General features: G+C 40.2%; 1 protein-coding gene across 10 annotated transcripts in view; it reads left to right on the forward strand.

Moving 5' to 3' along the window:
* ARVCF (ARVCF delta catenin family member) overlaps window positions 1–27,654 on the forward strand; it is a 292,145-nt gene that overhangs the window by 204,670 nt on the left and 59,821 nt on the right. For all 10 annotated transcript variants that reach the window (XM_062590417.1, XM_062590416.1, XM_062590418.1 and 7 more), the window contains 2 exons: window positions 8,117–8,616; window positions 17,257–17,440. In XM_062590417.1, coding sequence (XP_062446401.1) covers window positions 8,117–8,616; window positions 17,257–17,440 — 684 coding nt within the window. The remainder of the gene's footprint in view (window positions 1–8,116; window positions 8,617–17,256; window positions 17,441–27,654) is intronic.

A 27,654-nucleotide genomic window follows, 5' to 3' on the forward strand; every position in this document is an offset into this window, starting at 1 on the left:
TAAAAGGCTGCTTAGAACCTGTCTGTTTGCATTTTTAAAGGTTTTTTTTCTTAAGTATCCCTTTGATTTATTGTTCCTTGCAGTTTGGATAGGACCAATTAACAGTTTTTGTTTTATATTTCTTTTGTTTCAATTTTTTTTCCATATTTAATGTGATCAAGAGGTTTTGACAAGTAATTAGCCTGACTGTGGCAGCAAGCTTTAGCTTGTGAGAACATAAGATGATTGTGTGAGGGCCTCTTCATAAGTAGTTACTTTTTGACATTTCAAAGAGGTATTAAAATATTTCAATAAACCTGCGTTTCAGATACGCTATTGATCTGCAAGAAACTAATGACAACAAACAGTTCTTTGTACTAGATGGAGGGTAATTACTACTTGATTATTTCTTTTTCTTCTTAAAGGAAGTCATTACTTATGAAATGTGCCAAAGTGCCATCAATTTATTACTACATAGAGTAGGTATAATCATAACACTGTTAGAACCTTTTTTACACCACTTTGTCCGTATGCCTCAAAAGAAAGGTAACAGATCCATAAAGACATAAAAAGCCATAAAGTCAGAGGATGCTTCATTTTAGGAATTGTGATATGAGGTTGCTTGCTTGAATAAGAGCAAGATGTGGGGGCTTTTTTTTTGTGTGTGTTGTGTTAATATGCAGTCTTCTGCATACTGCATATTGATAATATAAGTTAACAAGCTCCAGTTGATATTCACTTAAGTCTATATCTTTGTGTATTTATTTCAAGACTGTTTAATGTCCAGTCTTTGGCCAGAAACTGTAATTTTCTCTAGAAAATTAGGTATTGTAAGAATGGTCATCACCACCTTCACTGCCACTGTCTTTACCTTGGTCCTTGTCAGTAATATGCTATATCTTATCTTCATGTAAGACATACAAGAAAAGAACTTCTGAAATCTGGGTGGCTCAAGAGGAGAGATGGAGCTGAAGAAAGGTTGACCTGAATTTGAGGGAGGAATCCTTCCCATGAGAGAAGATATGTGAAGTTTAAAGGAAGAAATGGAACCAAATTTAGTTCTATCTGCCAAGCCTCCCTAAATACTGCTGGTTTTACAGTGCTGTCCAAATCATCCATGCCTTCCTGTGTCTGACAGTATGTGTCTGTGATCATGGCTTTGCCAATGTTCCTCTTGTTCCAGACCTACAAACAGTTCCCTAATAGGTAGGAGTGGATTGCACTAAATGAAAGGGCCCTTTCTGATGTACACAGGAGTGCAGGAAGAGGCCAGAACATTTTTATTTGTTTTTAGGCATGAGCTTGATCACTTTTAAAGAAGTCTCTGAAGGTAAAGGATTCTAGCAGTGAGTAAGACTACAGGTTTGCTAGCAAACTAACGCTGTACCCACACATGACAATACAGTTACTGAAAACTGCCTTTGAGCTAGGGCGTCCTCATCATATGGTGCTACAAACGAACTGAATTCTGGTTTCGGCGTGCTTGTAGAAATTTTAAATGATTCTTTCTTTTAATTAAAAATATTTTCTTCTCAGCTACTTCTACTCTCATTTGTTAGTAGAGTTTAAAATAGAGCGTACTTACTGTCGATTGCTGGTTGCGGTTGCGTCCCGTCTCAGAGGACTGAGCAGTGCCTTCTCCTCCAGATTCCCAGTAGCAATTTTCTGCCCCATCCATGACAGGGAGGAGATGCAGCCATGTCCACAGGGGATCTGTGCTGGGTGGTTTGCAGCTGCATGTCCTTCTTCCGAGGGGGATGGAACTCACCTCTGTCCTTCTGATTAATCAGAGAAAGAAGAAATATCTTCTAGGCTCTTTCTCTTCTGCCATCACCAGCATCATCTTGAGTTAGTTAACTCATTATAAATTGAGGGGGAAAATGTGCCTCCTCAGAAACATGTTCATTGGGATGTGCTCTGGTTCAAGTCAGAGGACATAAATTGGGGTGAGGGAGAGGCATTTTGTTGTATAATATTGATCTAATATTTCTCAACTTCACTTTGGAAGATATTTACAGATTTTTTTAATTGGTTTTATGCACTTGTTGATTCATCTGGTAGGTTGTTTCTGTTAAATAATGGAGTTTTCTGCTTGTAGTCTTAAAAAAATCTAGTTTTACGGTTTTGCTAGGAGTTTTGTGTACTGTCATTTTTAAAAGAAAGTACTTCAGGAAGTACTGAATATGTTGTATTCACAAAACATCCTCAGTATTTGAATATTATTTAATCATTAAGTGGAAGTTAATACAAAAAAGAACTTGCAACAGCTTCTTAATATATATATATATATTTATATATATATATATACATATATATATATATATATATATAAGTTTTCTGTTCAGTTTGCAGTCTCTTGCAGTTGTGTTTTTTTTTCCATAGTGCCTCATTACAGCTCACACTTGTACTAGCATCCATGGGACTTGCTTTTTCCTTAAAAATTCTGGAGCAGCTATTGCCAGTGAGGATTGCAGACTAGACAGAATTTGAATTTTTAATGTTAATGGAGTCATCAGCAACAAAATAGCTTTCTGCTGTTAATTTTTCTGTGGCAGAAGCCTGCTTTAAGAGAATGAGACTACTTTGCTGGTCACTTAATGGTCAAAATTATTATTCCCAGTGCATAGGCTAGGTTTTAGATTAAGTAACTAACATCTGTGGGGAGCATTTGGGGTTTGGGTTTTTTGTTTGTTTTTATTGCTGTTGTATGTAGAAAGAGTGAAAGTGCTGATATCAAGTAAATATTACTCACATTCTATTTCTGGTATCTTTTTTAAAAATCTAGAATATAAAGACTTATATTTGTAGACTGCCTTTGAAAGGTGCTTTTAGCCTTATTCCACCTCATTCAAATTTGAGTATCCCAACAGCACCTATGCAAGCATCCTCAAAGCTGGGGATCCATTAGTGGCTTTTAAATGGATCCAATCAGGGTGGTTTTTGCATTTTAACCATGTGGTCTCGGCACAGAGTTCAGTCCAGTTCAGGAGTGCTCCTGCCCATCCTCCCATCGGGAAACGGCAGCTGGCAGTGGTAGGACTTCACTCTGCAAAGTCCTTAAGTTTCCTCTTCAGTATTTGGCACAAACTTCTGAACAGAAATCCCAAGTCCTTCTGGTCTTTTTTCCTAAGCAGACACCAGGTGCAAACTGATGAATGTAATGCTTATATAAATCGTTGGGGGTTAAATTTGTAAATCTTTCACCCGTTTACCCAAACGTGCCCATGCTGAAGCCACAAGGAAGATAACACAGTTTTCCTCTACGCTTGAATATGTTTTGATCAACTCCCTGAGGCGGGTGATTAGCAAGACCCACAGCATCCTAAAAACTCAACTGCCTTGCCCCAAACAGATGGACAGCAAGATGCTTGCAGGCAGCAGCCCCTGGTGAGCAACCAGACTGTTCAGTCCTGAGAGCGAAGAGCCCTCGGCCTCCTGAACACAGGCAGCCCTATCTGCTGGAGCTTGTGCTAGTCCTCCTCCTGTGTTAAGGAGCTTACCATTCCAGCACAACTGCTCTGCTGAAATGAAAGTAATAAATATCTCATTTGCCCCTCACCAGTCTGGCTTGGAAGGAAAATCTCTTCTAGACCACTGTGACTACATGCACCTGATGTGACTGGTTTCTTACTCTTCTCTTTGCGTGTGAGTATGTGCGTTGTTGATTTTTACTAATTTGTTTTCAGAAACTGAACGTGGTTAACTCCCCAGCGAGTATTTGCTTATGACTTGGTGTTCCCTTTGCTTCTTCTGTGCTTCTCTAGTTCCTAACCCCTCTATTAAGAGAGGGGAGATAGTGTAGTGGTTATCATATCTGCTTTACATGCTGAAGATCCTGGGTTCAAGCCCCAGTGGAACCAGCACCAGGAGATCTTTGGGAGGTTGGACTAGATGATCTCCAGAGGTCCCTTGCAACCTTACTGGTTCTGTGGTATTCTGTGACTTAACCTGGGCTGGCTCATCCTCCCCAGCACCAAGAGAGGGAATTGTTATCTTGCATTTGCCAGAAAGTCAAAGGCTTTGTGGTAGTTCTGCTTTGCTTTAGCTAGTGAGATACTTAGATCCTTTGCCATCTGCAAAGAAACAATTTTTGTGAACTGCTTCACTCAGTGCTATTAAGCAGTGGCAGACTTGTCGTTTAGAGCTTCCTCTGTAAAACCTTTAAGGATTTTTTTCTTTAATGTCAATGTATTTTTTCCCTTCTGCGGACTTGATTACTGCATTTAATAATGTGAATCTGAATTGGTGTGATACTGGCCTTCATTAAGGTTTCTTGTACAGCTGTTAAGTTCATGCTAGGACATCAGAGTTTCTAGATGTTTACTGTTGAGGGTCAAGTATCAAACTGATGTCTTTTCTGCTAGGTAAAGCCGTTGTTTTTGTTACTATTTCTTTAGCCAGTGGCTGGCTAACTTTTGACACTGTTTAATCCTGTGGAGGTGCACTGTACCAGATAGGCAGGCATATCTTCGCAGTAGTGTTTCACATGTTTATTTTTTCTCTGAAAATGCTTGAAAGACATTCTTCATCTTGTCTGAACATAGCTGTGTGTCTGCACTGATGTGATCACAGCCGGATTTGTTGTCCTGCTCTTCACAAAAGAGATGGTCCTGCAGAATCAGGCTAAGGTTGGGAGAAACACAGGAGCATCTGAAAGACCTGTGCTGGGACAGGACTGGGTGAAAATACTGATGATGATCACAGGTCACTTGCCAGCATCGTTTGTAGTTCAGGGTCTACTTCCTTGATGCTGCTTTGCTTCTGCTGTGAGGCTGGGGCCAGCAGTAATGCTCTTGTCTCTGCTTGGCTCCAGAGCTGTCGTTCGTGGGTTCTAAGCAGTGCTGCCTTCCCCACTGCCACCTGCTTGTTTCATCCTGAACCATCTAAAGCTCTTTGTGTCTCAGGCCCTCAGCAATGCAGCCTCTTCCTTGGAACATCAAGTGCTCAGTATTTTCCCATGTTTCATTCTAGCACAGTCCTGTGTCTTTAGGATTTCATCAGAGAGGGGTCATCAAAGTCAAGGATCATCAAAGCTATTCGTTGTCTTGGTGCTCTAGTAAATTTGTATTGGTATAACAAAAGGAAAAAAAAAATTCTCTAACTTTGTTCCAGTAAGTAGCAAATGCAGATGTGATCCTCTTTTTGGAATGACTGATGCTTTATTTCAGATGTTTCATGTTTGTATTTAATAAACAGTGGTTGATAATATAAATGCCAAGTTAGTATTGTTTGTATAAAAGTTACATGGTGCTTTCTTGTCTTGACTGCATTGCAATTTAAAGTTCTGATTTTAAAGTTTTATTTTGGGCTTGATGGTATCAGAGGGTTTTGTTTGGCATAGGGGAGAGGATAAAGCATGAGGGAGTTGGGAGCTTCTGCACAGTTCTGTTGGAAGGCTTCACGGAAATAAAGCAAACAAGCCTCATCCCAAGACAATAATTATCTTTTGTATTTGCATGGATGAGAAGAAGAAACTTAATTGTGCAGGTGTAGTTAAGGTTGTGTACAGTAATCCTGTAGACAGCTGATAGGCCTGAGACATGCTGAATTACAAGCCACTGAGTCAAATAAGCAACAGCTGTGCAGAGGGCTGCTATTAAAATTCATCTACTTTTTTTTATGTGCTTGATAATTTAATGTGAGGGTGAGTGAGAAGTGAGTTTGCTTTTGTTGTAGTTTTAATGCTGATTGTCAAATTTGCATGTATAAAAACAATTCTGTTTCGAGTACTGGTGTAGGGCATTTATTACTACTTCTGCCCTACGTGTATGCACAAAAGTAAATCTTTTCAATGTTGGCACTTTCTTAGAATGGTGGAAACAGCTTTGTTCTCTAACAGAAAATACAACAGCTGTCCAGACACTGTAAATTACTGTGTAGAGCAAGTACTGAATTATACATACACAAATAACTGCATCAATAAGTGATTTCTTCAGATTCATTCTGAGTTTTGGACACTAGCCCATTTTTGTTTCATTCAGTTTATGATTTAGATCAGCAATTCAAGTCAGAGGTGCTTTTAGCATTAAAAGCATTAATTGTGCAAGACTAAGTTCAGACTCCACCTCTGGTTGCTTTTTCTCCCCAGCGTCTGGTTTAATTAGCAGTCCCTTTAGGATAATACCATGCTCCATTTTCTTCCTGAGTTTTAATGGTCTGTATATCTTTGTGCATGACATGAGAAATTTTTCTGTAACATCAGTTGGTGCCCAAAGAGGAAGTTTTTAAGAATCGTTTTGTAGCAATTAAAACTTTGCTTGACTGAAATAAGTACAGTGCCACAGTAGTAGCTAATCTGCCTGGGAAAAAAACAGCAGGGCAAAAAACTTCAGCTGTTTAGAAAGGAAATAATCTGTACTTGCATGAGTACATGTGCTGCAATTTTATTTTTAAGAATTGTGTGTTGGAAAGGCTGTGTTGTCTTGACTTTTATAGTCAAGTAGTAATCTTAACTTTTTATGATATTTGTCCCATCTGTCAGCTTTATGGAGCAGCAAAAGAAGACATACGTTTAACATATAAGTCAATGTTAACATACATTAGTTGGGAGGATGAAAAAAGAAATGAAAAAGGAAGGCAGGATGAAAAAGAAAACGCTTGAGATTTAAAACAACTGGATTAACCGAAGCTTTTGTTCGGATTGCCAGTAGTCACTTCAGCCCTTTACCCTTCCAAGGGAGGCTGGCGAGCTTGCGTGAGCCTTTGCGACAAAGCCTTGGAGCAGGGAGACTTCCACGCGGAGCGTGCTTGAGGGAGTTCGTAACCCTTAGGGGCGAGTTGCCTTACCGCCCTGTGGGCTTGTTCCCCTGCAAAATGGAAGAATGAGCAAAACTTTCCTGAAATCAGTGGGTCGCTGTACGCATGCTTCGGGTTTCCTCTCGTGCTTTTCGTATGAGCTTAAACGTTATCTTACGGATAGATGCACCTCACATGGGTTGAAGCTCCCCTGTAGTAACTGTGTGCGTTCTGGAGGATGTAAGGTGTTGCTTTAAATAAAAGACGAACTGTATCAGTGAATCCCAAAAACCAATTCTGAAGGTTTTAGTGTCTCTTCTTACAAAGCTGTTGCTGAAATCTTCTGTCTTAGCAGATAGTTGTCGGAAGTGATACGTGTGGAGAATTTTTCTGAAGGTTAGGGATTGTAGCTGTGGTGGTTGATATTAAGGGAAAAAGTAGTATTTGACGAAGTTGCCTTTTTATTTTTTTATTTTAAGAATATGGGAATTTCTGTTGTGAGAGAACATATCAGAGCATCTTCAGCTGGGTTGATTGTGCCTTTGCCCTTTGTGTGAGCACGGACAGTCCTGTTTACAAGCGCGTTAGCTGGCTGCGACTGGCCTCGCGTCAGTGGCGCGCGGTGAATTATGGCAGAACAACGTGGGTGCAGTTCGTTCGAATGCTGTCAGTGACCTTGCCAGTCTCACAGCCTGGTTCGGTGCTGAATTCTGGGAGAGGGAGAAAAGCACGGACTGCTGGACTCATTTTGGATGACAGCAAATTACTGTGGTGTTAATAGTTGACTTGGGCCTCTTGACTATCGGTTCCTTACTTTTATGTTGAGTGATTCTATAAAAGCGTGTATATTGTATGCTTGGATTCAGAACTTAACCGTTTGTCAAAGAAAAATGGAAAACTTGTGAGTACTGAAATCCAGAATACTTGTGAGAGTATCAACTTTTGCATGGAAATGTAGTGGATCTTTTCAGATTTGAAAGTTGTCTGTGGTCCCTTTGTGCCCAGGCCTTGAATGCCTTTAATTAGAGTTCTGGTTTGTTGCAGAAGTAGTGTCATTAATGAAGCTCAGTGTTTCCTACTAAATGTAATCCAGTTCTGTTATAATTACTTTGCTAAGTGACCTAAATGAAAGCAATATGCTTGATGACTTGCCGTTCCTGTCATTATTTCGCTGCTAACCAAACAAATATTGTCCTACAGTCCCATCGTTGCTGAGTACTCAGCTATGCTTAATTTACATGTTACTGCAAATATATTATTTGAAAGTGTAAATATGTTGCCCCTAATGATGTTTGATGTTAAATGGTTTGATCATGGGTGAAATCTGCATGCTGGCTCAGAGGCACAGAGTGTTTAAATGTGCTGTTTTTCCTTTTTCTCTTGGGACTGTTGCTTCTTACAGGGGCTACGATGACCCTGTTGAGACGGAGATGGTTGAAGAGCGGATCCCTTACCTTCACGGTGGCTATGCAGCACCTCTAGCACAGCCAGAGAGAGGAAGCATGGCCAGTATTGATCGCCTGGGGAAGCGCTCCCCCTCTATTGACAGCATTCGGAAAGACCCTAGGTGGAGGGACCCTGACCTCCCTGAAGTAATTGCCATGCTCAGCCACCCTATTGATCCAGTCAAGTCCAACGCCGCAGCCTACCTGCAGCACTTGTGCTACGAGAATGATAAAATCAAAAAGGACGTGAGGCACCTTAAAGGGATCCCTATCTTGGTGGGCCTGCTAGATCATCCAAAACCAGAGGTCCATCGCAAAGCCTGTGGGGCGCTCAGAAACATCTCATATGGGAAGGATAATGAGAACAAGGTGGCTATAAAGAACTGTGATGGCATCCCAGCTTTGATCAGACTGTTGCGAAAAACAAATGACATGGAAGTCAGAGAGCTAATTACAGGTTAGTGTGTATATTTTCTTTATTAAATTATGGTTTAGAGGAGTCTTTTCAGTTCCAGGAACAGGAATTTCTGAAGGATAGAAGATTGAAGGAGAATCTGGATCACTGGCTGCAGCTGTTTCTCTAGCTGCACCATGTTCTTGGTGTGAATCAATGGATAATTTGGACTGACGTGCCCTTCAAGAGGAAGTCATCTGTGTACGTAGCACCCAGGTTTCCCTAAGTGCCGAGATGCAGAGGACACTTCTCGGATGTAGCATGCAACTAGATGTGATTGGGTTACTGGAGCTTAAATGAGTTACGGCAATTCATTGACAGGTAATTTGTAGTCCACTTGCCCTCAACGTGCTCTAATCATGAGGTCAGAGACGCTAATCAGAAACTTTCCTTGTTGAACTTCTATAAAATAATCCTTTTGCCATGTCCCAAGTACTTCACATTGATAGTACAGCCCATCTGCTCAGCAGCACTTCCTGTCTTTGCTGCTGGGGAGTCAGCTGGGCTATATATAAATTGTAGCATTTCAGTAGTAGAGGGTTAGGAAACGCTCAGATTTTAAGGAGTGTAGAGCCTGCTGTTGAGAAGCTCTGGACATGAGGATTGTTTGAGATAATAATTGGGAAAAGGAGAATTGCATTTCAGAGATACTCAGTTCATCTATGCTTTGCAGGGATTTTTCAATTGCTTATAACTTCATTATTCAACCTACTTCTGTTTGACCTTAGTCTTGGACATTGTTCAAAAGGAATAATAAAATATCTGCCAAGTTTCAAAGTTCTTCTATTAAGTAGAGAAGGGTGGAAAAGTATGTCAACTCTTAAACCAAAGAAAAATGTATTGTACTTCAGCCTCCCATAACTCATGGGAGGTGAAATGGATTTCCCCCCTCTTCTCAGAGGCAACAGGGGACACTTGGTTGGAGAAGAGGAGCTATGTAGTGGCTTTCAGTGGCAGAATAGAAATTTTTAGAAAGTTCTGGGCATGTGAAAATGGGTCTGGGGCTGAAATTGTTTAGCTATTTTATCCGTGTTGGATTTTTCCAAGCGGACTATCACAAATGCGGATTAAGCCTTTTGAAGCAAACATCATAATTCCATAATTGCCTCAAAACACATTATGGCAGCTCTCCAAGTTTTTACTGCTCAACAGTGGCACTGGATGTTCCAACTGTTCTTCCCCAGCCATAATGGGATATTAAGCACACTGGGTCTTAGTAGGCAATATAGAAACTGGCAGGTTGTTTTTCTTTTTTTCCAGTCCTGTTTCAGAGAGGTGGTGAAGGAGAGCTATCTGTTTTGTAAGAAATCCTCTAATTAGTACATGTTGGTTTTGCTTTGATTGTTGTGTGCTGTGTCTCTTGACGTAGGAACTCTTTAGGCGGTATCTGTAGTCTGTTCGTTGCACTCATTTAGTTTGGTGGCTGACTTATCTTTTTCCACTTTTTTTTTTTAAGCACATTTGTTTATCTGCTGTTCTAGTTTACTCAAAACTCATTTCTGGAGTGCTGAGAAGGAATATATTTATTTCTTCAGCTTCACGAAAGGGAAAGTCAGTCTGTAATTTACTCTGAAGGAATATCATTATAATGTTAAGTGCTAATCAGTCACTTCTGAGATGGCAACAACAAACTAGAGGTTTTCTCTTTTTCTCTCTGAATGGCGATTGCTTTAATTTCCAGTTGATAATTAATTTTACAGTTTAAGTACATTGTCTGACACTACCTCCTGCTAATTAAAAATAGCATTTTTGTTCCACTTCCCTTTTTACTATTTAAAGCCCTTTATTTCCCTTTGCCACCATAAATACTGAGAGCATTAACCTAAGCAGGTGTCCAGCAACAGATGATGTGCCTTTAATCTCTACCTAACTAGGAATGATTTCATTCCACTTCTGAAGTGATATCACCAGATCTGGTGTGAAATGTCCCAGCTTCAGTACAGAAGAGAACAGTATTTCAGCAACACCTGCATGGCTGGTGCTGCTGTGCTCACACCTAGTGTTCACAACCCCAGCTGGTAACACGGGATGATCTCCAAAAGGCAGCAGAGAGGAGCGGGAGCCAGCTTAAAATGCAAAGGAAGTGTTCAGCCCAGGCAGCTGCAAGGGGGCCTGTGCTCTGCAGCACTGAAAATTCAGATCCTGCTTCTGATGGTCTCGTGGTAGAAATCTCAACTTCCTATCAAGTTACCTTTCCCTAATGATAAATCAAAGTCTACCTTTGCATCACAGTTCTTAATTCTGCCTAGAGAGAATCCTCTAGAGACTTCGACAGTAATGCAGAAATTTCTTCTTTAGGTCAAAATGGGAGAACAGACAACAGCACAGGGTTATTTTGGTGGTGATGGTGGTTTTTATTTTAACAGGCTGCAGATTGAGGTCCTGTATGACACATTGACTTTGCTGTTTTTAATTATTTTTTCAATTCAGTAATGGCTGCTTTTTGGAAGCTGAATGGTAATCATCAGCTGGTCACTGCAGATGTGGATGAATGAGGAAATAATCCTGCTCTCAAAAGAGATTTATATAATTTAAATGTGCAAATTCAAGAGCAGTTTGGGAATATAGCTCTTGTAAGCATCTTAATTTCAGTCTTGAAGTCTTGCTTCCCTGGGTGTGGGACCCTGTACCTGTCTGCAGTGCAGGAGATTGGTAGGGGCGTGCAGTAGGACATCCGTGGGTAGAGAGGGTGCCTTCTGGCAGGAGAGTCAGTCCCTGGCTTCAGAGCAACTCCAGGGCCTCTCATTAACAGGGTGATCTGACACAGCAGCCACAGCTGTGCTGAACAGTGTGAGTCAGGCCAGCCAGCTGGGTCTGGTCAGTGGGTTAATGGAATGGGAAAAAAGCCACACAAGTATGTTGAAAACTTTTAAGATGTAGATGCAGCAGAGTGTGAGGAAGGAATTGATGTGTGACACTCGCTGCTGAACGGCTGAGATTTGCCATGTCAGAAGTGTATTGATCAGCCTATTTCCCAGAATACGCTTTTTGGAGAACATTGGTTAAACAAATGTATTGGCACTTAATTTTGTAAGGAGGCTGAGTATATGGATACTACGCTCCTGCCAGGTTAAGCACGTCTGTAGCTTATTTTCTTGTCTAGTAGGACTCTTCTTAATAGAACTGAAAGCCTTCTCTGGGATAATGTTGTATCTGCTTTGCAAGATGTTCTCAGTGCATCTGGAAATGGCACTAAAATGTGATGTTCCTCAGGGTAATACAAATATGTGAGGCATGTAAAAATACCTTTAAAACTCAAGATGTAATCATAAAATATCATGGAGCTCCCTGTTTGTACTTTTTAAAAGGTACAAAAATGTGTGCATCTCCTGCACTGGGAACAGCATGGTTGAGTTATTAGTGTGTCCATAGGTACATCATGAGAGGAGTTGTAATGAAAAATATTTAGAGGAATTCTCCCTTGTCTCTGTCTCTAGTTGTCCTCCTGGGACTGTGTGCTGCTCCATTTTCAGTAGATCATTTTCTTGAGAAACAGAGAAATGAGGATTAGGCTGATAAGGAAAGAAATCTGTCCTGACTGGGAAAGCTTGCAAAAGTTTTATCTCGAGTGATAAGGTTTTGTGTGCAACCAATGTTCCCATCAGATATGCAAGACCAAAAATCCTATTACATTCTTTGACAAGCAATCAGAAGTTGGTAGTGTTAATGAATATTTCTGTTCCTTTTGAGAACGTTGAAGTGTAATTTTGCTGTTTAACAACATTGCACACTATTTTAAGTGATGTAGAATGATTTTTCCTGATGCTGCCTATTTCCAAATTAGTTTTAATTGAAAAATGATTGACCTTTAGAAAGCTCAGTAAAGGAAATCTTTTGATCTAATACTCTTCTAGAATAGAAACTTCCAAACTGAGCAACTGAGAATTCACGTCTTACGGGCATTTATGTATGTTAAAATCCTGTCCGCTGATCAGACAAGAAGCTCCCTTAGAAGTACTGTGCTATCTTGAGCTTCCTCATTGCAGACTAATTTTTCTAGTAGAAAATGGAAGGATTAAGTCTAAAGAATCAAAAGAATACCACTTTTTGAAGTGCATTTTGGGACATAATAGTTCACGTGTGAGTTTCTGTGCTTGACTACAGCTTAGCCTGCAGATGCAGAGCTCCTGTCTTCAGGACTTAGAACAAGTCCAACAGGACTGTACACCTACTGTGTCAAATAGATGTGTACAGGATGAATCTACAACAAGATGTCCCCAGGAAACGTATGCAGTGTGCTGGTTTTTCATGTGATAAATGATGTTGGATGGATCACAGATGAGGAGTTAAACAACTTCTTGATTTGTTTTAATTTAATGGTAACTTTGGATTTTGCAAGTAAGCACAGAAGGAAAAGATTTTACTTGGGTTTTAGAAGATAATAGCGAGTATATATTCTGGCACAATGTCTTTAGAAATCTTTTCAGAGTTAACTCCAAGGAGGCACAGACATTAGAAGTTAGGGCTATGGCCCTAATCCTTTAATATGACATAAATTGGATAGAATTATTTATACTTTAGTCATTTTTAATCTATTTTATGATAATCTGTATTTTTGAAATAAAACTGTGTAGCTGTTGTCCCCTCTTAAAATGCTGAAAGGAGAGGTAATGATTATGATTACAAATATGAATGTATATTACAGACAGTGCTTATGAATGAAATAAAGACTTGATCATTATCTTCTGGAAAGCAATAATTCATTTTTTCTCTAGTTCTAAAATGCATGTGGTCTGCGATCAAAAAGGCAAACGCTTTCAGTGAAAGTGTGTGGAAAATCTTGATAAATTCTTTTCCCTTACGGTGCTGCTCTAGTGACTTGATTTCTCTTGAGTGATATTCATCTGAACGGATTAAACTTAAGAGTTTTAAAAGCAGTGTTTCCAGCTTGTTAGATCATTCGTGTGTTATGCTAATAGATGCAGAGTGTGATTCTTCAAGGTGGAGGTCAGATTTGCGGGGATCATAGTCTTCTATTTCCTCCCCCCACACACACTCAGATTTTCTCTTGGATCTTCTCAGGTTTTTTTCAAGAGCTGAAAGGATGCTGGGATTTAAACTTACTTAGTTTGTAACTCTGAAGGAGAAAATGCATTGTCACTGGTTATCTGTATCCCTTCTTGAGGGATGTTTTCCCCATGAAGTCAACCTTGAAGGTGAATCCTTTCCCTGCCACAAGGCTCCCTCATCCCTGTTTGTCTCGGGCTGCTCATGTACACTTTCCTTCTCTGCATACTGCTCAGCAGAGGGATTCAGCTGGTGTTTTCTCCTCATGCAGCTGCCAAGGAGACTATTGTAAATTTATTTCATGTTTTGACTGTTTTTTGAACATCTTGAAGAGCTTTCTGCTATATACATATATTTTATAATAGGGTATTTTTATGCCTCTTCGGAGAGTTTGATGTGTTTTCTATGAAATGTTTGCAAGAGATGGGAGGCTGGTGAGAAAATGAAAAGCGTGCAAACTGGTTTTTGTTCCTTCAAAGGAATAGAGGAAAGATCTATTTAATTTTGGTCCTTATTATCTTTGTCTTGCTGCCACTGACTTCACAGTCAAAATGTTTGCTCCTAAATGGTTTATTGCATAAATTTTAATCAGCCTTTACTAGAAATTATGGATGAACATGTGCAAAAGCTCTTTTTGTACATATAAGTAGTTCTCCTGTTGGTTTGGATGGGATTGCTAGCATTAGTGAAGTTGATTTGTGTGCTGTGAATTTACAGGATTGTGCTGTTTTCCAGTCTGGTTATGATTCTGTTAGATCCCAGTTGGACTTAATCTCTTTTGAAATAACTACTAGTGATTAATAATATAGAAGATAGAGAATTTGGTGATTATTTTATTTTGCAGATATGTATTGAAGATTTAGAAATCTAGACACAAATCTCTGAGCAAAAGATTTGAGTACTCAGGCTTTTGCAGAATCCTCTAATGTTAGAGCCATTGGAATTTTTGTGGGCGTTCTGACTTAGTAAAATATTTATCTGCCTGGCTCTTCTTAAGCCCTGAAATTTCTTTGTAGTTTTATAATAAAGATGATAAATTATGCCACTCCTCCAGGAAAGAGGAGAAGGCGGAATCTCATTTTAGATGCAAAAGATGAATTTTAAGGAAGGATCCCTTAAATAGGAAGGGCTGTCCAGTTTTAAAACTGAACTCTTTCATGCACAAGAGACTTTAAAATTCTCCATTTTTTCAGTTGCAGTATTTTGTCATCTCAAAAGAATAGAAATACAGAAACCTTAGGAATGCTCTACTAGATTCCCTAGCTGATGCCATCTTTTCAGATTTCTTTTTTTCACTGTTTCAAATATTGAATGCTTCATTTACTTTCCTCTGAAGAAGTCCCAGAGTAAGTTTTGTAGGCCAGGGCATTCTAAACCTCTTCCTGTGGTTTGCTACAGAGATGATTACCCTGTGTAGATATCTGAATTTTATCCACCTAATTCAGCCCTGGATGTTCTGATTTTTGCACTTAAGTCTCCAAAGTACTGAGCCAGCAATGCATTTAAAGACCTAAGTGGAATTATTATTTTAAGTCATTGAGTTTGTTGGTATGCTTAAGGAATTGCCATACTGTGACTAAAGAAAGACAGTCTAGCGAATTCAAGATGCTTAAATCTGAAAACTTGTACATCAGTTTTTATAGCCTTATAAACATTGTCTTGCATTTTTTTTTTCTTATGTGATGTATACTTTTGAGCCAATTTGTTCTGAGAACTGGAAGCTTTCTTCCCCAACAAAATGGAGCATTTCCTGCTTGTGGTTTTTTTAATTATCTGTTGTTTGGTGGCTTCTGCAATGACAAAGGGTGATTTGTTCTGATGAATGGAAATTACTTTATTTTGCGTATGTTATCTTGTTTGAAAGCTTAAAAAGAAAAAGTAAATGCTGAAATTCTCTTAAAATGTGTTGTCTATGAATGACAAGGGAAATAAGCCAAAAAATAATATTTTTGGATGGCCTCAGGAAAAAGACCAAAAGTAAAGAAAAGTTATGTTAACATCAGGGGTTCATTCTGTTGCCTGCCTTAAGGTTTCTTTAACAACTAATACACTCTCAAGTCCGAACAGATGTCTGGATTTTGTAAATGCCGCTCTGAGCAGAAGACACCATAGTGTAAGTCTTTGGAGGTTCTGCTAACCATCAGCTGCTGTCACACAAGTGCCACTCACTGCTTGTAACAGATAAAATTCCCTTTCGGACCTGGTACCTAGCATGGCCCTATATGGATGCTGCTCAGATGTTAAAATAGGACATGTGGCATTTGACAGTTCTGGGCGGTGGTAGTGAAAGCTGGAGGGTGAAGGAGAGTTTCTATGAGGCTGCTTGTTCCTCACACAAGATGGTGCATGGCGCTTTGGGCCGTGGGCATGCGGGAGCGTCGCGTGCCTGCAGCTCGCTGCAGCGCTGCCGCCGGCTTCACGCCAGCCGCCTCTGCCCGTGAGCCGGTAGACCTGGGATAGACTGTTTGAGCAAGGTAATGGATGGAAAACGAGTGGGCAGAGTCTTCAGGAGCTTGAAACTTGTATGTTTTGAAACTTGGAGTGCTGAGAGGGATTGAAAGAGAAGGTTGTACCTCGTCCCCTTGTCCTTTGTCCCCTTGTTTTTTTCTTTATTGTTGTTTTAAACATGCATTTAGAGGCAAGCATCTACAACTTGTACTGCAAGGTGAACAAATTTGTGGTTGGTACAACACAAGGAGTCTGATATTAATATTGTATCCGCTTAGGCAGGACTTCCGTATGCCCTAGGAAATTTAACTTCTCCGTTAGTCTATTTGAAATCTTCCTAATTGTCACACTTTTTCTTGGAGATCAAAGTAATTGTGTGTCTGACTCGGGCCAGATGGTCTTCCTGATGGTTCTCGAGTGTCGCCAGGCTGGGCCCATGCAGGAATTCTCTCTGAAGTGAATATCCTGGTTTAGGCCGGACTTCAAAACAAAACAAACACAAAAAACCCATGAACTGTTTAAAATTGAGATTTGAAGGATTGCTAGTATTTTGTTGTGTTGTGTTGATGTTTAGCTTCAGTCTGCTTTAATTCATAATTGAGGTGAAAACGAGAAGGCAGAGGAGGACTCGCAGCTCTCAGCTTTTTCAAGGAATCGTGTACTTGTGGCACCAGGGGATTTGAACTCAGATGTTGCCTCTGACAGCAAAACGTGAAAGTAAATAAGAGAGAGAGAGAGAGAGAAGAGTCTTGAGTGAAACATTGTCTCTTACAGACAATAAACATAAGATGAATGATCCTCCATAAATTCAGCCTTGTTTTTAGGACTTCCTCAATATGCTGGTCTCCCGTCTTCTGTGAATTTTTGCTTTTTGAGGCATAGATAGACTTTAAAATGTAGCAATATGAAAGTTTGTATGTAGCAAAAAATCCCATCAATCTCTAATAGCACATCACACTTATATACTCTGCAGCAGGATCTGATGACTTCAAAGATGTGCATGTCTTAATGGAACTGCCTTTGGAGGTGTTCCCTAAGTTACAGGCTGATCTGGAGTCTCAAACTTCAAAAATGGTTTCACATTATCATTGTTTTGTGATTTAGTCTTCTAGTGATTCTCTGTAATGAAAGAGAATAAAAAGTATTGCTGTCTTGTTACTTGCTTAGTAATCACTGTTTTTCCTGAAGGCACCCTGTGGAACTTGTCCTCTTATGAGCCCCTGAAGATGGTCATCATCAACCATGGTCTGCAGACGCTCACCAATGAAGTGATTATACCCCATTCTGGCTGGGAGAGCGAGCCAAATGAGGACTCAAAACCTCGCGACGCTGAGTGGACAACTGTCTTCAAGAACACTTCTGGCTGCTTACGGTAAGGCACAAATGTGGAATACTAGTCTGTTGTTCACTGCATCCTGTGTTTAGCTTTTTTAAGTTATTTTTATTTGAAAGAAATACCATATATTTTCCATTTTGGCAGAGATACCCCATTTCGATGATCATAGTAGCAGTGTCAGTTATTAGCGTAATGGGCGCTTTTGTCATAAAATCTTGTCACTGGGGGTCTCTCCAGTGGGATGTATGTGAAGAGTAGGACATTTATCCAGATGGGGTAGTGGAGACGGAGGTCTCAGATGCAGTGGAGAGCAACCCAGATGAGAGGTTAACTTCCACACTGAGTGTAGAAGAAGCATCTCCCAAGGCAAACAGTACCATTAAGTATTGGGAATCATGCTTCAATTTTGTGAGGTGCACTGTTATCAGACTGTTTCTGCAAATTTTGTATGTTCTCTGCTTCCTATGATGGCTATGTTTTCATTTTGTCAAAGAAAATGAGTTTTCTAGCAGCTCCATCTTTGTTCTGTTTTAGGCTTCCTCTTTGCAAATGGTTCTTTTGTAAATGATGAGGAAGAAGTTTTGTGGAATTACTTTGACCTTGAAACATGGGTCCAGTTTTAGTCTCAAACACTTGCAGAAGTTACTGGCATACTCTTATTTTAAGCTACATTGAATAAGGACCTATTGGAAATTAGTTACAAACTTGAACTCCAGAGCATTTCTAGTGTTCCTTGCAAAGGAATCTTTCTGGTTAGAGATGGCATTTGCATTTCTGAGAGCACCTGCAAAGTGGGAGAGGAAATGTTAGAAGCTGAGGTCAGAAAGAGTTCTAATGTTCTTTTGAAAAACCTGAAGAAGCAATATTCCTTACACTGACTCTTTCACTTCACTTTTCTCAAGTGTTTTGTAAATAGCATATAAAAAATACAATAGTGCAGATGCACTGTTGGATTCTTCAGTTTTATGTTGGAATTTGTTGTTCTGGATGAAAGTGAAAGATTTGGCATTGCCACTTCTGTTGCACTGAAGTGCACTTCTGTCAGATCTCCACTGATTAAGGCATTTTCAGAAGTTGGTTCGTTTCTTTCTTGGGCTTATCTATAAACTGCAATAACTGTTCTCCTGAGTAACTTCAGAAATTTAAAAAGTAATGAAAAATGTTCTGAAAGGGCCTATTACTGAAATTATTTGCAGTCCCACTGGAGACTAGGGTCATTTAAGTAGGCTCTAGGCATCATTGTTTTTCCTTACTACAGCCTCATTTTCTAATGGTGTTTTGCAAGAGGAAATTAGTCAGGATGGAGATAAAATGATTATCTCAATGAATACTATGTTCTCTAATAAATGTAGACAAATTGATCATTAGTAGATTAACCTAATCCACATCAGATGTAGTGCTCTGATCTATTTCAACTTCTACATTCCAGGATAACTTTGAGATATATATAGATATATATATTTTTTTAAGGTACTGTTTTTACAGGGCATGATAAAAGCAGGTGCCAGTTTGGAGATTTCATTGTCTTCAGGCTAGTGAATGTGGATGCAGAGCGCAGCAGTGCTGAGATGTTACTAACACAATCCTGCTCAACTGTTTGATAAATGAAGTGGTCCTGTTTTTTTTAAGAAACCACTTAAATGCATCAAGAGAGCAGCCAGTAAATGGTGGCTGCTTCTGGTGTTGAGAGGGAAGATGTACTTCAGTCCTGTCATCAGTGGTCTCTGCTGTCACTGTCATGTGGACTGAGCACTTCCCTCTGGAAAACTCCAAGCTTCAGCCAGAGATGTGGGGCAAGGTGATTTCATGTTGGAAAGTAGCTGCTCAAGGCAAGTGGAGAGGGCAATGGCAGGTGAGCAGGGAAAGGTAATCTGAAAAGGGTCAATTTTGCTTTGCTGTGCTGTGGAGAGAGTAATCCTTGTGTAGGGGCGGGTGAGCTTGCATGCTGTCTGCTTGCTTCCTCTTGTCTTGGGATAAAATCAGCAAAGAGAAGTCCAGGACAGTAGGAAATGATATGGGAGTAGGTGAGATAGGGCCTGTCTTTCAACTGGTGATGCTTTCTCTCCTTGTTACAATGTAGGTAGTGTTACATGTCTGTTGTAGAGCACTTCCAGATCTAGGGATAAAATGGACGGATAGAAAGTAATAATATTGCTGGGAGTAATTTTGCAGTCTTTGGAAATCCTGTGCAGCTCATCAAAGCACCAGCAAGGTAAGGTGGTTAACATCAGCAGGGAGAAGCTGGTTTGGCAGACAGCAGTGTTAAAACCTCTTTGCCTACTCATCTCTTGTTGGCACAGTAGCTGGTCCTGTAAATTGAATTTTCTGTGAATGGAACTAATTGCAAACTACAAACTGTTTACCATTTGGAAAAATACATGTATTTGAGATGTAATTTGGAAGTTAGTCCTCTTAATGATGTGCCAGCCTCCTTTGTCCTCCTTGGAAGTGATCCTGAAGGGTGTGCTTTGTTGTCTTCCAGAAGAACTGAGAGAATCTTTGAACCTGAGTTTTTACATTTTCTTGCATTTTGCATCTCTGAGCAGAAGATGGGTGTTAGGCACGCACAACTGCTTTTATTTCAGTATTTTTTCAGTAACTTTAATGAAGTTTATCAACAGATGTGGGTGGATTTGTTTCATGCTCATTCATTCACAGTGTGAACTGCAGCTTAATTATTTGCTGTTTTTACACTGCTTTCTGATCTTTACTTTGTTCTTAATCTAGGTCTCTGCTTTGATAATATGGTGCCTTGGGGAAACTTACTTCAAAATAAATGAAAAGAAGTAATTCAAAAAAAAAAAAAAAAAAAAAAAACACCCACTAATTTGCCTTTACCACTCCTTTAAAATCCTGATCTATTGCATTTTGCTTTCCAGTCCTATTCTGTGCAGAATACTTCCCAGCCCATGTAAATCCTAAATCTCTGTCCATCCTCACTCTGAACCCACCTTGTGGAAGCTTGGGTACTGATGTGTGTCCAGAACTGGAGCAGAGCAGGGTGAATTGCAAATCTAAAGCAATCTGCTTGGATTGCTTGTGCCAAAGGGTGGATCTTAATCCAGTATTACTAGCATCGATACAGTAAAGCACTGCAGGAATAGGAGGGTGCTTTGAAAGAGGTGTCAGCAATTTGGCTTGGTATCTTAGCAGACATCTGTACCTTCACCAGAATTGTTTTACATAAGAATTATCTTAAGATAAAAGATGAATGATCATGCACTCTTTCAGCCCTTACCTGAAGCTAAGGCAGCTTGCTGGTTTCATATAGCCTTGATCTCTTCATGCTTCCTAAACTGAAGAAGATCTTGTGTAATGCTTGATGTTGATTTAGGCTGCGTGGCTGAAGGGAGCCATGCTCAGGAAGGGAGCTCTCTCTACTGCTAGGTAAGAAAGCCCTGTGTGATGGTAATGCATAACATTGGATTTGGTGATCTATAGGCTGGAGATCAGAGAAATTGCACAAAGTTTATCATCACTACACTATTGCTATAAACTTAATTCTGGGATTGTCTCTTCAATAGTTGGCAATGTCCATACAGAGTCACCATGGCTAACTGACAATCTGCGATAGCTAGCAGGAATCAAAGGAAGAAGAGGCAACTGGTTAAGATTTAGTTTGTCTTTGGAGACCAGCATTTATTTTGAGGTTTGAGCTTCTGAATTCAAGCCCTCTGCCATGACTGTAACCATTTCAGGGATCTTTTGTATCCTGGTATCACCTGAAACATGACAAGTGGGTTGTATGTGCCATTCCATTCTGCACATAACATGCCAAAAACTTTCTCTTCCAAACAGATATTTTGGAAATCCTGTATTTCACTTGGCAAAAGACAACTTATGGCAGCACAGCCAACTTGCAAAACTGTGGTCTGGTAATAGGATTTATTGCATGCTGTGTCTGAAGTATGCTTTACCAAGAAACACTGAAATCTTCAGAAGCTAGTGCAGGTGATCGCAGTTGTCTCTGCTTTCATCCTCAGATCAGAGAGATGTTTCCTCTTTCATTGCTGTTTCATATGTAGAGTCAGACCCCGTATGATGGATGGATATGAAGTGACAGTAACCATTTTACTATGTTAAATGATTGTGATTCTTATGATAGATATTATCTTGGGTGCTGTTTTATAAAATAAAAGTATCTTCATCTTCTGATGAACCTACTGAAAGAAATAAGTACATATGAAATTTGGGAAGAAGCGGTAAAAACAAAGCAAAGATTTAATTTAATGAAATTAAGTAGACATGTTTTCTGTGTAGATTCGCACCGTGGTTCTTAGTTTTGTTGAAGCACCAAGGATTTTAATGACTTAAAAATGAAATACATTCTGTGCTAAATTGATATGTGCTATTTAATTACTATTAATTCACTCCCTTTTTTCCCCCCACTTTTAAGAGGATAGAGTAGAACTTGTTTCCTAAGTTGCCAACTTTCTAGCTGGATTCCTGACCTACTGTCAACAAATGTTCAGTGAATTCATTTGCATAGTAAATGGATGCAAAGTGCTCCTTTTTCCAGGATGCCATCTGCAGTTGCAGCATTTCTTGTCAATTTTCCAAGTACACAGAAAATCGCATTCATAAATAGCCCCAAGGTTCAAAGATCTGGCCAAGGGTATACAAACAAACAAACTGCCCCCACTTGACTTCTGCTGAAAACATATATTCTTCAAATCGAAATTGCACGTAACAACTTGTCCAACATCAGCTCCTGAGAAGAAAAGGGATAACCTGGTGACTAGAGCTGTAAAAAGGGACTTGAGAACCATGTATTTAATTCCCTTTTGGTGACTGTTCCAGTGTAATTTCAGGCAACATTAGCTGTATAAATGTTTCTGTGGCCTAATTTGTAATAGCCCCATCTCCTTTTGGTTCCCATGAGACTTAGGCTCCTAAATGCCTGAGTGGATCTAGATTTCAGTCACTGCCCTTCACTTTTTCCAACTTTCATGTGGATTAACACCTCTTTCCTACCTTGCTGGGAAGATGATAACTACCAGCAGTGCAAGAACTGTGAAGTGCTTGGTCCTAGCAATGATAACTTGGGATGAGCCCATCCGGTAGATACAATCAGTAGTAACAGCCCAGGGAATGAAAGCAAGATAGATTTATGGTTAAGTGTGAGACATAATGTTGGAAGACAAGAGATAAGGACTCAGTATATTCAAGGCAGGAAAAAAAAAATCTGTTCCACTAGAGTGAGAAATTATGTACAAATGCGTGCAGGCCCCTCTGTATAGGGCTATATGTGCACACACCTACAACACGCGTTGTTTATGGCATGAGTGTGTGCGTCCATGAGAGAGAGTCAAAGAGGGTTTGTCAAACCGAGTCTGGGATTTTGTTTCTACAGAAAGAAATCTTTCTTTGTACTTCAGAAATGGCCAAGGAGGTCTCAGTGGCTCTGGTATAACCATTTGTTTCTTCCCACCTCCACTCTTGCACTACCTGATGGTTTTCTCGGAAAATTCCCGGGGTTTGTATAGGGAATAGGGGTGTGGGCTTTGGCTGCTTGTTCTTCTGTCTGTTTGAACTGGCTGTGTAATTTGATGTTTACTAACAGACAATTAGGAAGAATGTTTTTGCTAGAAGCTTTATGAGTATCCCCTTATCTTGCATTATATTCTCCTTAAAGTTGCCACCTAGTGCTGCTTCTTCAGTTAAAGAAATGAGTGAAATTTGGTAGCACTGCTGGTGCTGACCACTCCAAGGGCCTTTAATGTGTGATGGACTCCACTCCTTGGTTGTGAGGTTTGGAGCCTACCTACCCTGATGATCTCAGTTAAGATTCTTTGTGTCTCTGCATGCTGAATTTGAGGAAATAAAGGCTGTGTCAAAGCCATCTGGTTATGCCCTCCTTTCTTGTTAGTAAGGATTAATGTATAACTTTTTTTCTGAAGAGAAGTGCTTGGGAATTAGAACTTTCAAAATAAATTACCTTCCAGCTTTATTTGTTTTTAAATCCTGCAAACATGATAATAGTACACAGCAACAGTAATGTGTTTCTCTTACCTGCTTGCCCAACCACTTGGGGCAGCCTTGATCTTCAATTGACTGAAGAAAGCAAGCACCTAAGTGTAATTCTTTGACTTGAAAGAGTTAGTTGTGTGACTTTGCGCTGAATAGTGCGGTCTAGTGAAGAGCAGGATGCAGGAGATGAAGCTCGGACAACACTGGTAAGGTGCTTCCAAGCTGCTGTTGGTGTCAGGGGAGCTTTGCTTACTGAAGCATGGCAGGACAGAGAAAATACTTAAATGCAAGCTTTTAGAGGCTGGCTCTTTTTAAAACAGCAGCAACTTTGAGCTTAACTAGTCTAGCTTTTGTACAGAACCCTGCTGTACTGTATAAAGGATCTCCTTAGAGCACATACATTTTCCCCTCCCCTACTCTGGAAATGATTCTTCAACAAGCCATTTGGTTGTTTCTTTGTTTGCTTGGTCTTCGGAACGTAGTCCTTCTGTGTGCTTTTTTATGACAAGCATTTAACCAAGGAGGCCTGGATGGGCCTTATTGCAAAATGTGGTGCTTCCTTGTCTCACCTGGGCAAATGCTGCCATGTCTCTGACCAGCCCTCATGTTTGGAGACTGGTACCCAACAGTTTCATTCCTTGTAGTCTTTGAGAGACTTATACTGCAGAAATTCGAGCCAACAATACTGTCAGCATTTTGTGATAGTATACTACTGAACTGGACTTACATCAGAGGAATCTTTTTAGAAAGAGATAAAAATTGAACACACATTTGCCTGTGAACCTTCACTGTGGAGGCAGAAAGCAGCGTGGAAGAGTGAAGCTTATCTGCCCAACCCAGACTGAAAAAAAACACAAATTAAAAAAGCCCACACAATGGAGAGGAGCAAGCGAAGGCAGTTTCTTAATTAGCTTACTGATACTGTGCAGGATCACAGCATATGGCTGTCCTGGGGCTTATATGATGAGCAGAGCGTTTAATTCGTGCTAGTAAAGAGCTGTTATGGTTCTTCCTGACAGTTCCTGATGTTTAGCTTGTAATATAAATAAATTATGCATAGATTTAGCAGCAGAGACATAACCTAGTTACATGCAACCTTAATGCTTTACAATCAAATCCAAAGTATAAATTTAAAGTTATGTGCTTGCTTATTGCCTTCTGTCATTCCTTAGGAATGAATCTAGGTCCCTTCCCCCTTGGCTCTTAGCAAAGGGGATCTACAAAACCAGCTGTCACTGCGGTGTGATGAAGAGCGAATATGAAACAAAGCTCACTGCAGCCAACGTAAGGGACATAGTTTGCTTTGGAAAGCATGTGAGCTGTGATTGCTTCTTAGATAAATACTGCCTTATTTCTGTATTTCAGAGGTTCTTTTCACATTGCAGCAAGCGTATGTGATAAAGCAAGCAGAGCCCCTTAGCCTCTCCTCCAAGCAGGGACTAGAATAGTAATTTGGAAGCTAAGTTAGCTGCCAGGCATCCTGAAATTTTTGTGCAGTGCATTCGTGCATAGTTTTGTGTTACAGGAGAGCAGACTAAGGCCCTCCAAGTAGGTCATGCAGGAGGTAACTAGTCAGTATTTTACTGAAAAAGCATTACATGATGTTTTGGATGTAGAAAGCTGCAAATAACAGAGGACAGACTTCACAGCTGTACCTTGTTAAGCTATGCTGCTGGTTGTTGAGCTCCTATAAATAATGCTGACATGGTTATGAGATGTGGCAGTGTGCTTTATGGGTGTATTGCTGTACACCTGTGTCCCTGGAGCACAGACTAAAACTCCTGAAGTCCTTTTTCAGGGAAGGCTTTTGGTACGGCCACTTGTGGGCATTTTGCCAATTAAGCAAACCCAAGCCATGCACTCAAGTAGCGAGAAGGGGCTAAACATGCAAGGCAACTACGGCTCTTCTTTTTGGGTATAGCTGGTAAGCAGACAGTTAAGTGGAGCAGAAATCTCCAGTGGGATCTCCTGCCCAGATCTCCCATTGCTCTCAGTAGAGCTCTTCTGTGTGTCTCTGTGGCACTTCCATTTGGATTTTGACTTCTTCCCCTTTTCCTTAGCATATGCTCTGCTTGATTTCAGCTGTCTGCGGCCAAACTCCATCTTGTTGCACAGGGCTCTTTTGCTGGTGCTGCCTGGATCAGACTGTCTCTGTATCACAAGCTTCTTACTTTTCCTCTCCTATTTTTAGAATAACGAACTTGGTACCAATTAAACTTCTTGGTATTTTGTGTGAACTGAAGTATGGAATTCATCATATTTCTACATGAAATGCTGAAAAGGGAGTTTGTTCTAAAATGTTACATATTCCTCCTTTGAGACATTCAGTACCTAGAAGTACACTAAGAAACAGAATACATTTACTGCAGCTATTATTTACTGATCTCTTTTGGCTGACAGCCAAATAAAAACTTCTTAATAATGAAGCGATGTGTGGGTGGAAGGGTGTTTTTATAGCCAGGGTTGTGACTGTCAGAGTAGGTGGATATAACAACTAATATATTTAAACTAAACTTGTGAAAACCTTAGGATATTTTATCAGCTGAAGTACAGAGCTTGGTGCCTGGACTGACAAGCCGAAGCGATAGGGTTATTCCACGTTTAGCAGGGTGAACGCACTGCCTGTCAGCTGAGCCGCAGCGTGGCCGTAGCCCGGCCCTGACTAGTGAGTGCCACTTAATGACTCTGCCAGCAAAGCCCGGTTACCTGCAACACCCACAGGTACCTCACCTTCCTCAGCATCACTGAGATGACTGCGTAGGAGCCAATGTTACTCTTGGGCCTGGCAATACAAAAATCAATACTAGAAGGCCATTTATAGTTATGAAAAACAACTTATCTGGGCAGTCTGAGAGCCTGCAGGGTACACAAAGAGACTGTTGAAAAGAACTCATCACTGCCGAAGCTTCAGCACTTGTGCAGGCTTCTGCCAGAGAAGAACGGAAATATTTCTTGGAGAGGATCTTAAAAAAATTCCAGTTGACTTTTCTATTTATATAAAAAACAAAATCCTCAACCTATTGTCTTTTTCTCCAGCTGGTTGTCTAAACAAAGTGCCTTTTATGCCTGCTGAACTGAAGTGGGATGGTAAGTGTTTGGTAATAGTCTAACCTCTGGCTTTCAGCTTTATCTGCAGCACTGCAGGATAACAACTGATGGCCCTTTCCAGCCAGGTGGCAGACACAGCAATAGTCTTGGAAATACTAGTTTAAGTGCTCAAAGGAAAAATGTTTCTGGTGCTTGTATGTTCAAGTTTCTCTTCATCATAGAAAAATGCTCTAGCTTTCAGATTATCAGGGAGAGCCCAGTGGGGGCATTGAGTGGTTTATTCTTTCTGCACTGAAGGAATGCAAATGAACTGCCATGCATTTAATTACTTATAAATCTTTTCTCTTGAGGATAAGTTTGGTACATGACACTGGTAGTAGTGACTGCACACCCAGAAGTGATGAATACCAACCTTGTTCTGCAGATCTAAATATTACATTGATTTGCATATCATTAAGAAGACTATTTGATAATAATGATAACCTTATCTAAAGGATGAACAGATTTCTTGCACAATGCCCTCCGCTTCCTGAAGTCTTTAATGCTGACAAACTGGATTCCTAGTCTAATGTGTTTCTATGCTGGTAGGTATTTACTTTTATTTAACATTTACTTAGTACTTCTCTGTTTTGTTTTCCCAGGGAAAGCAGATATTTAAACATCTCTGCAAATCCTCTTCCATCAGTCCTGCCTGCAGGCTGGACTACAAGAATTTGAGAAAGAATTCAGGTCTCTTGTCAGCTGAAGGCTGGGGTTTCCTAATCTTGGGGCGAGATCTGTGCTTTACTGTTTTATATGGAATCAGTGATGCAATTAATTTCTATCATATGCATTTTTAGTAAGGTGGAGGGTAATTCCATGTCATGCTCTTAGACCTGTTCATTTGAGCATTTTCATGTATGTTTATGGCGAGCACACAGGGAAGCTTTCTATTACCCTTTGCAGTGTGATATGAGGAGATATGATTCATGGTTTTAAAATACAGTTTTTGTCTGATGGACTCTTGGAGAAATATTGAAAAGTGGGTGCTGGGGAGAGCAGCAGCAGCAGCCTTTCTGGAGGTGAAAAGGCAAAGCAAGGGAAGTAGACTGCACAGAACCTCGGAGACGAATGATCCCCCCAGGATTGTGGGGGGATTGATTAACTTTGAAAGCCAGAAGAGGCTACTTGGCAAACTATTTTGAGCTTGCTTTTAGCTAAGGAACTTTTTCTCATTGCCTCCTTTGTAATAT

The sequence above is a fragment of the Rhea pennata genome, chromosome 17, assembly GCF_028389875.1.
Source record: "Rhea pennata isolate bPtePen1 chromosome 17, bPtePen1.pri, whole genome shotgun sequence".
In the NCBI taxonomy this organism is placed as follows: Eukaryota; Metazoa; Chordata; class Aves; order Rheiformes; family Rheidae; genus Rhea; species Rhea pennata.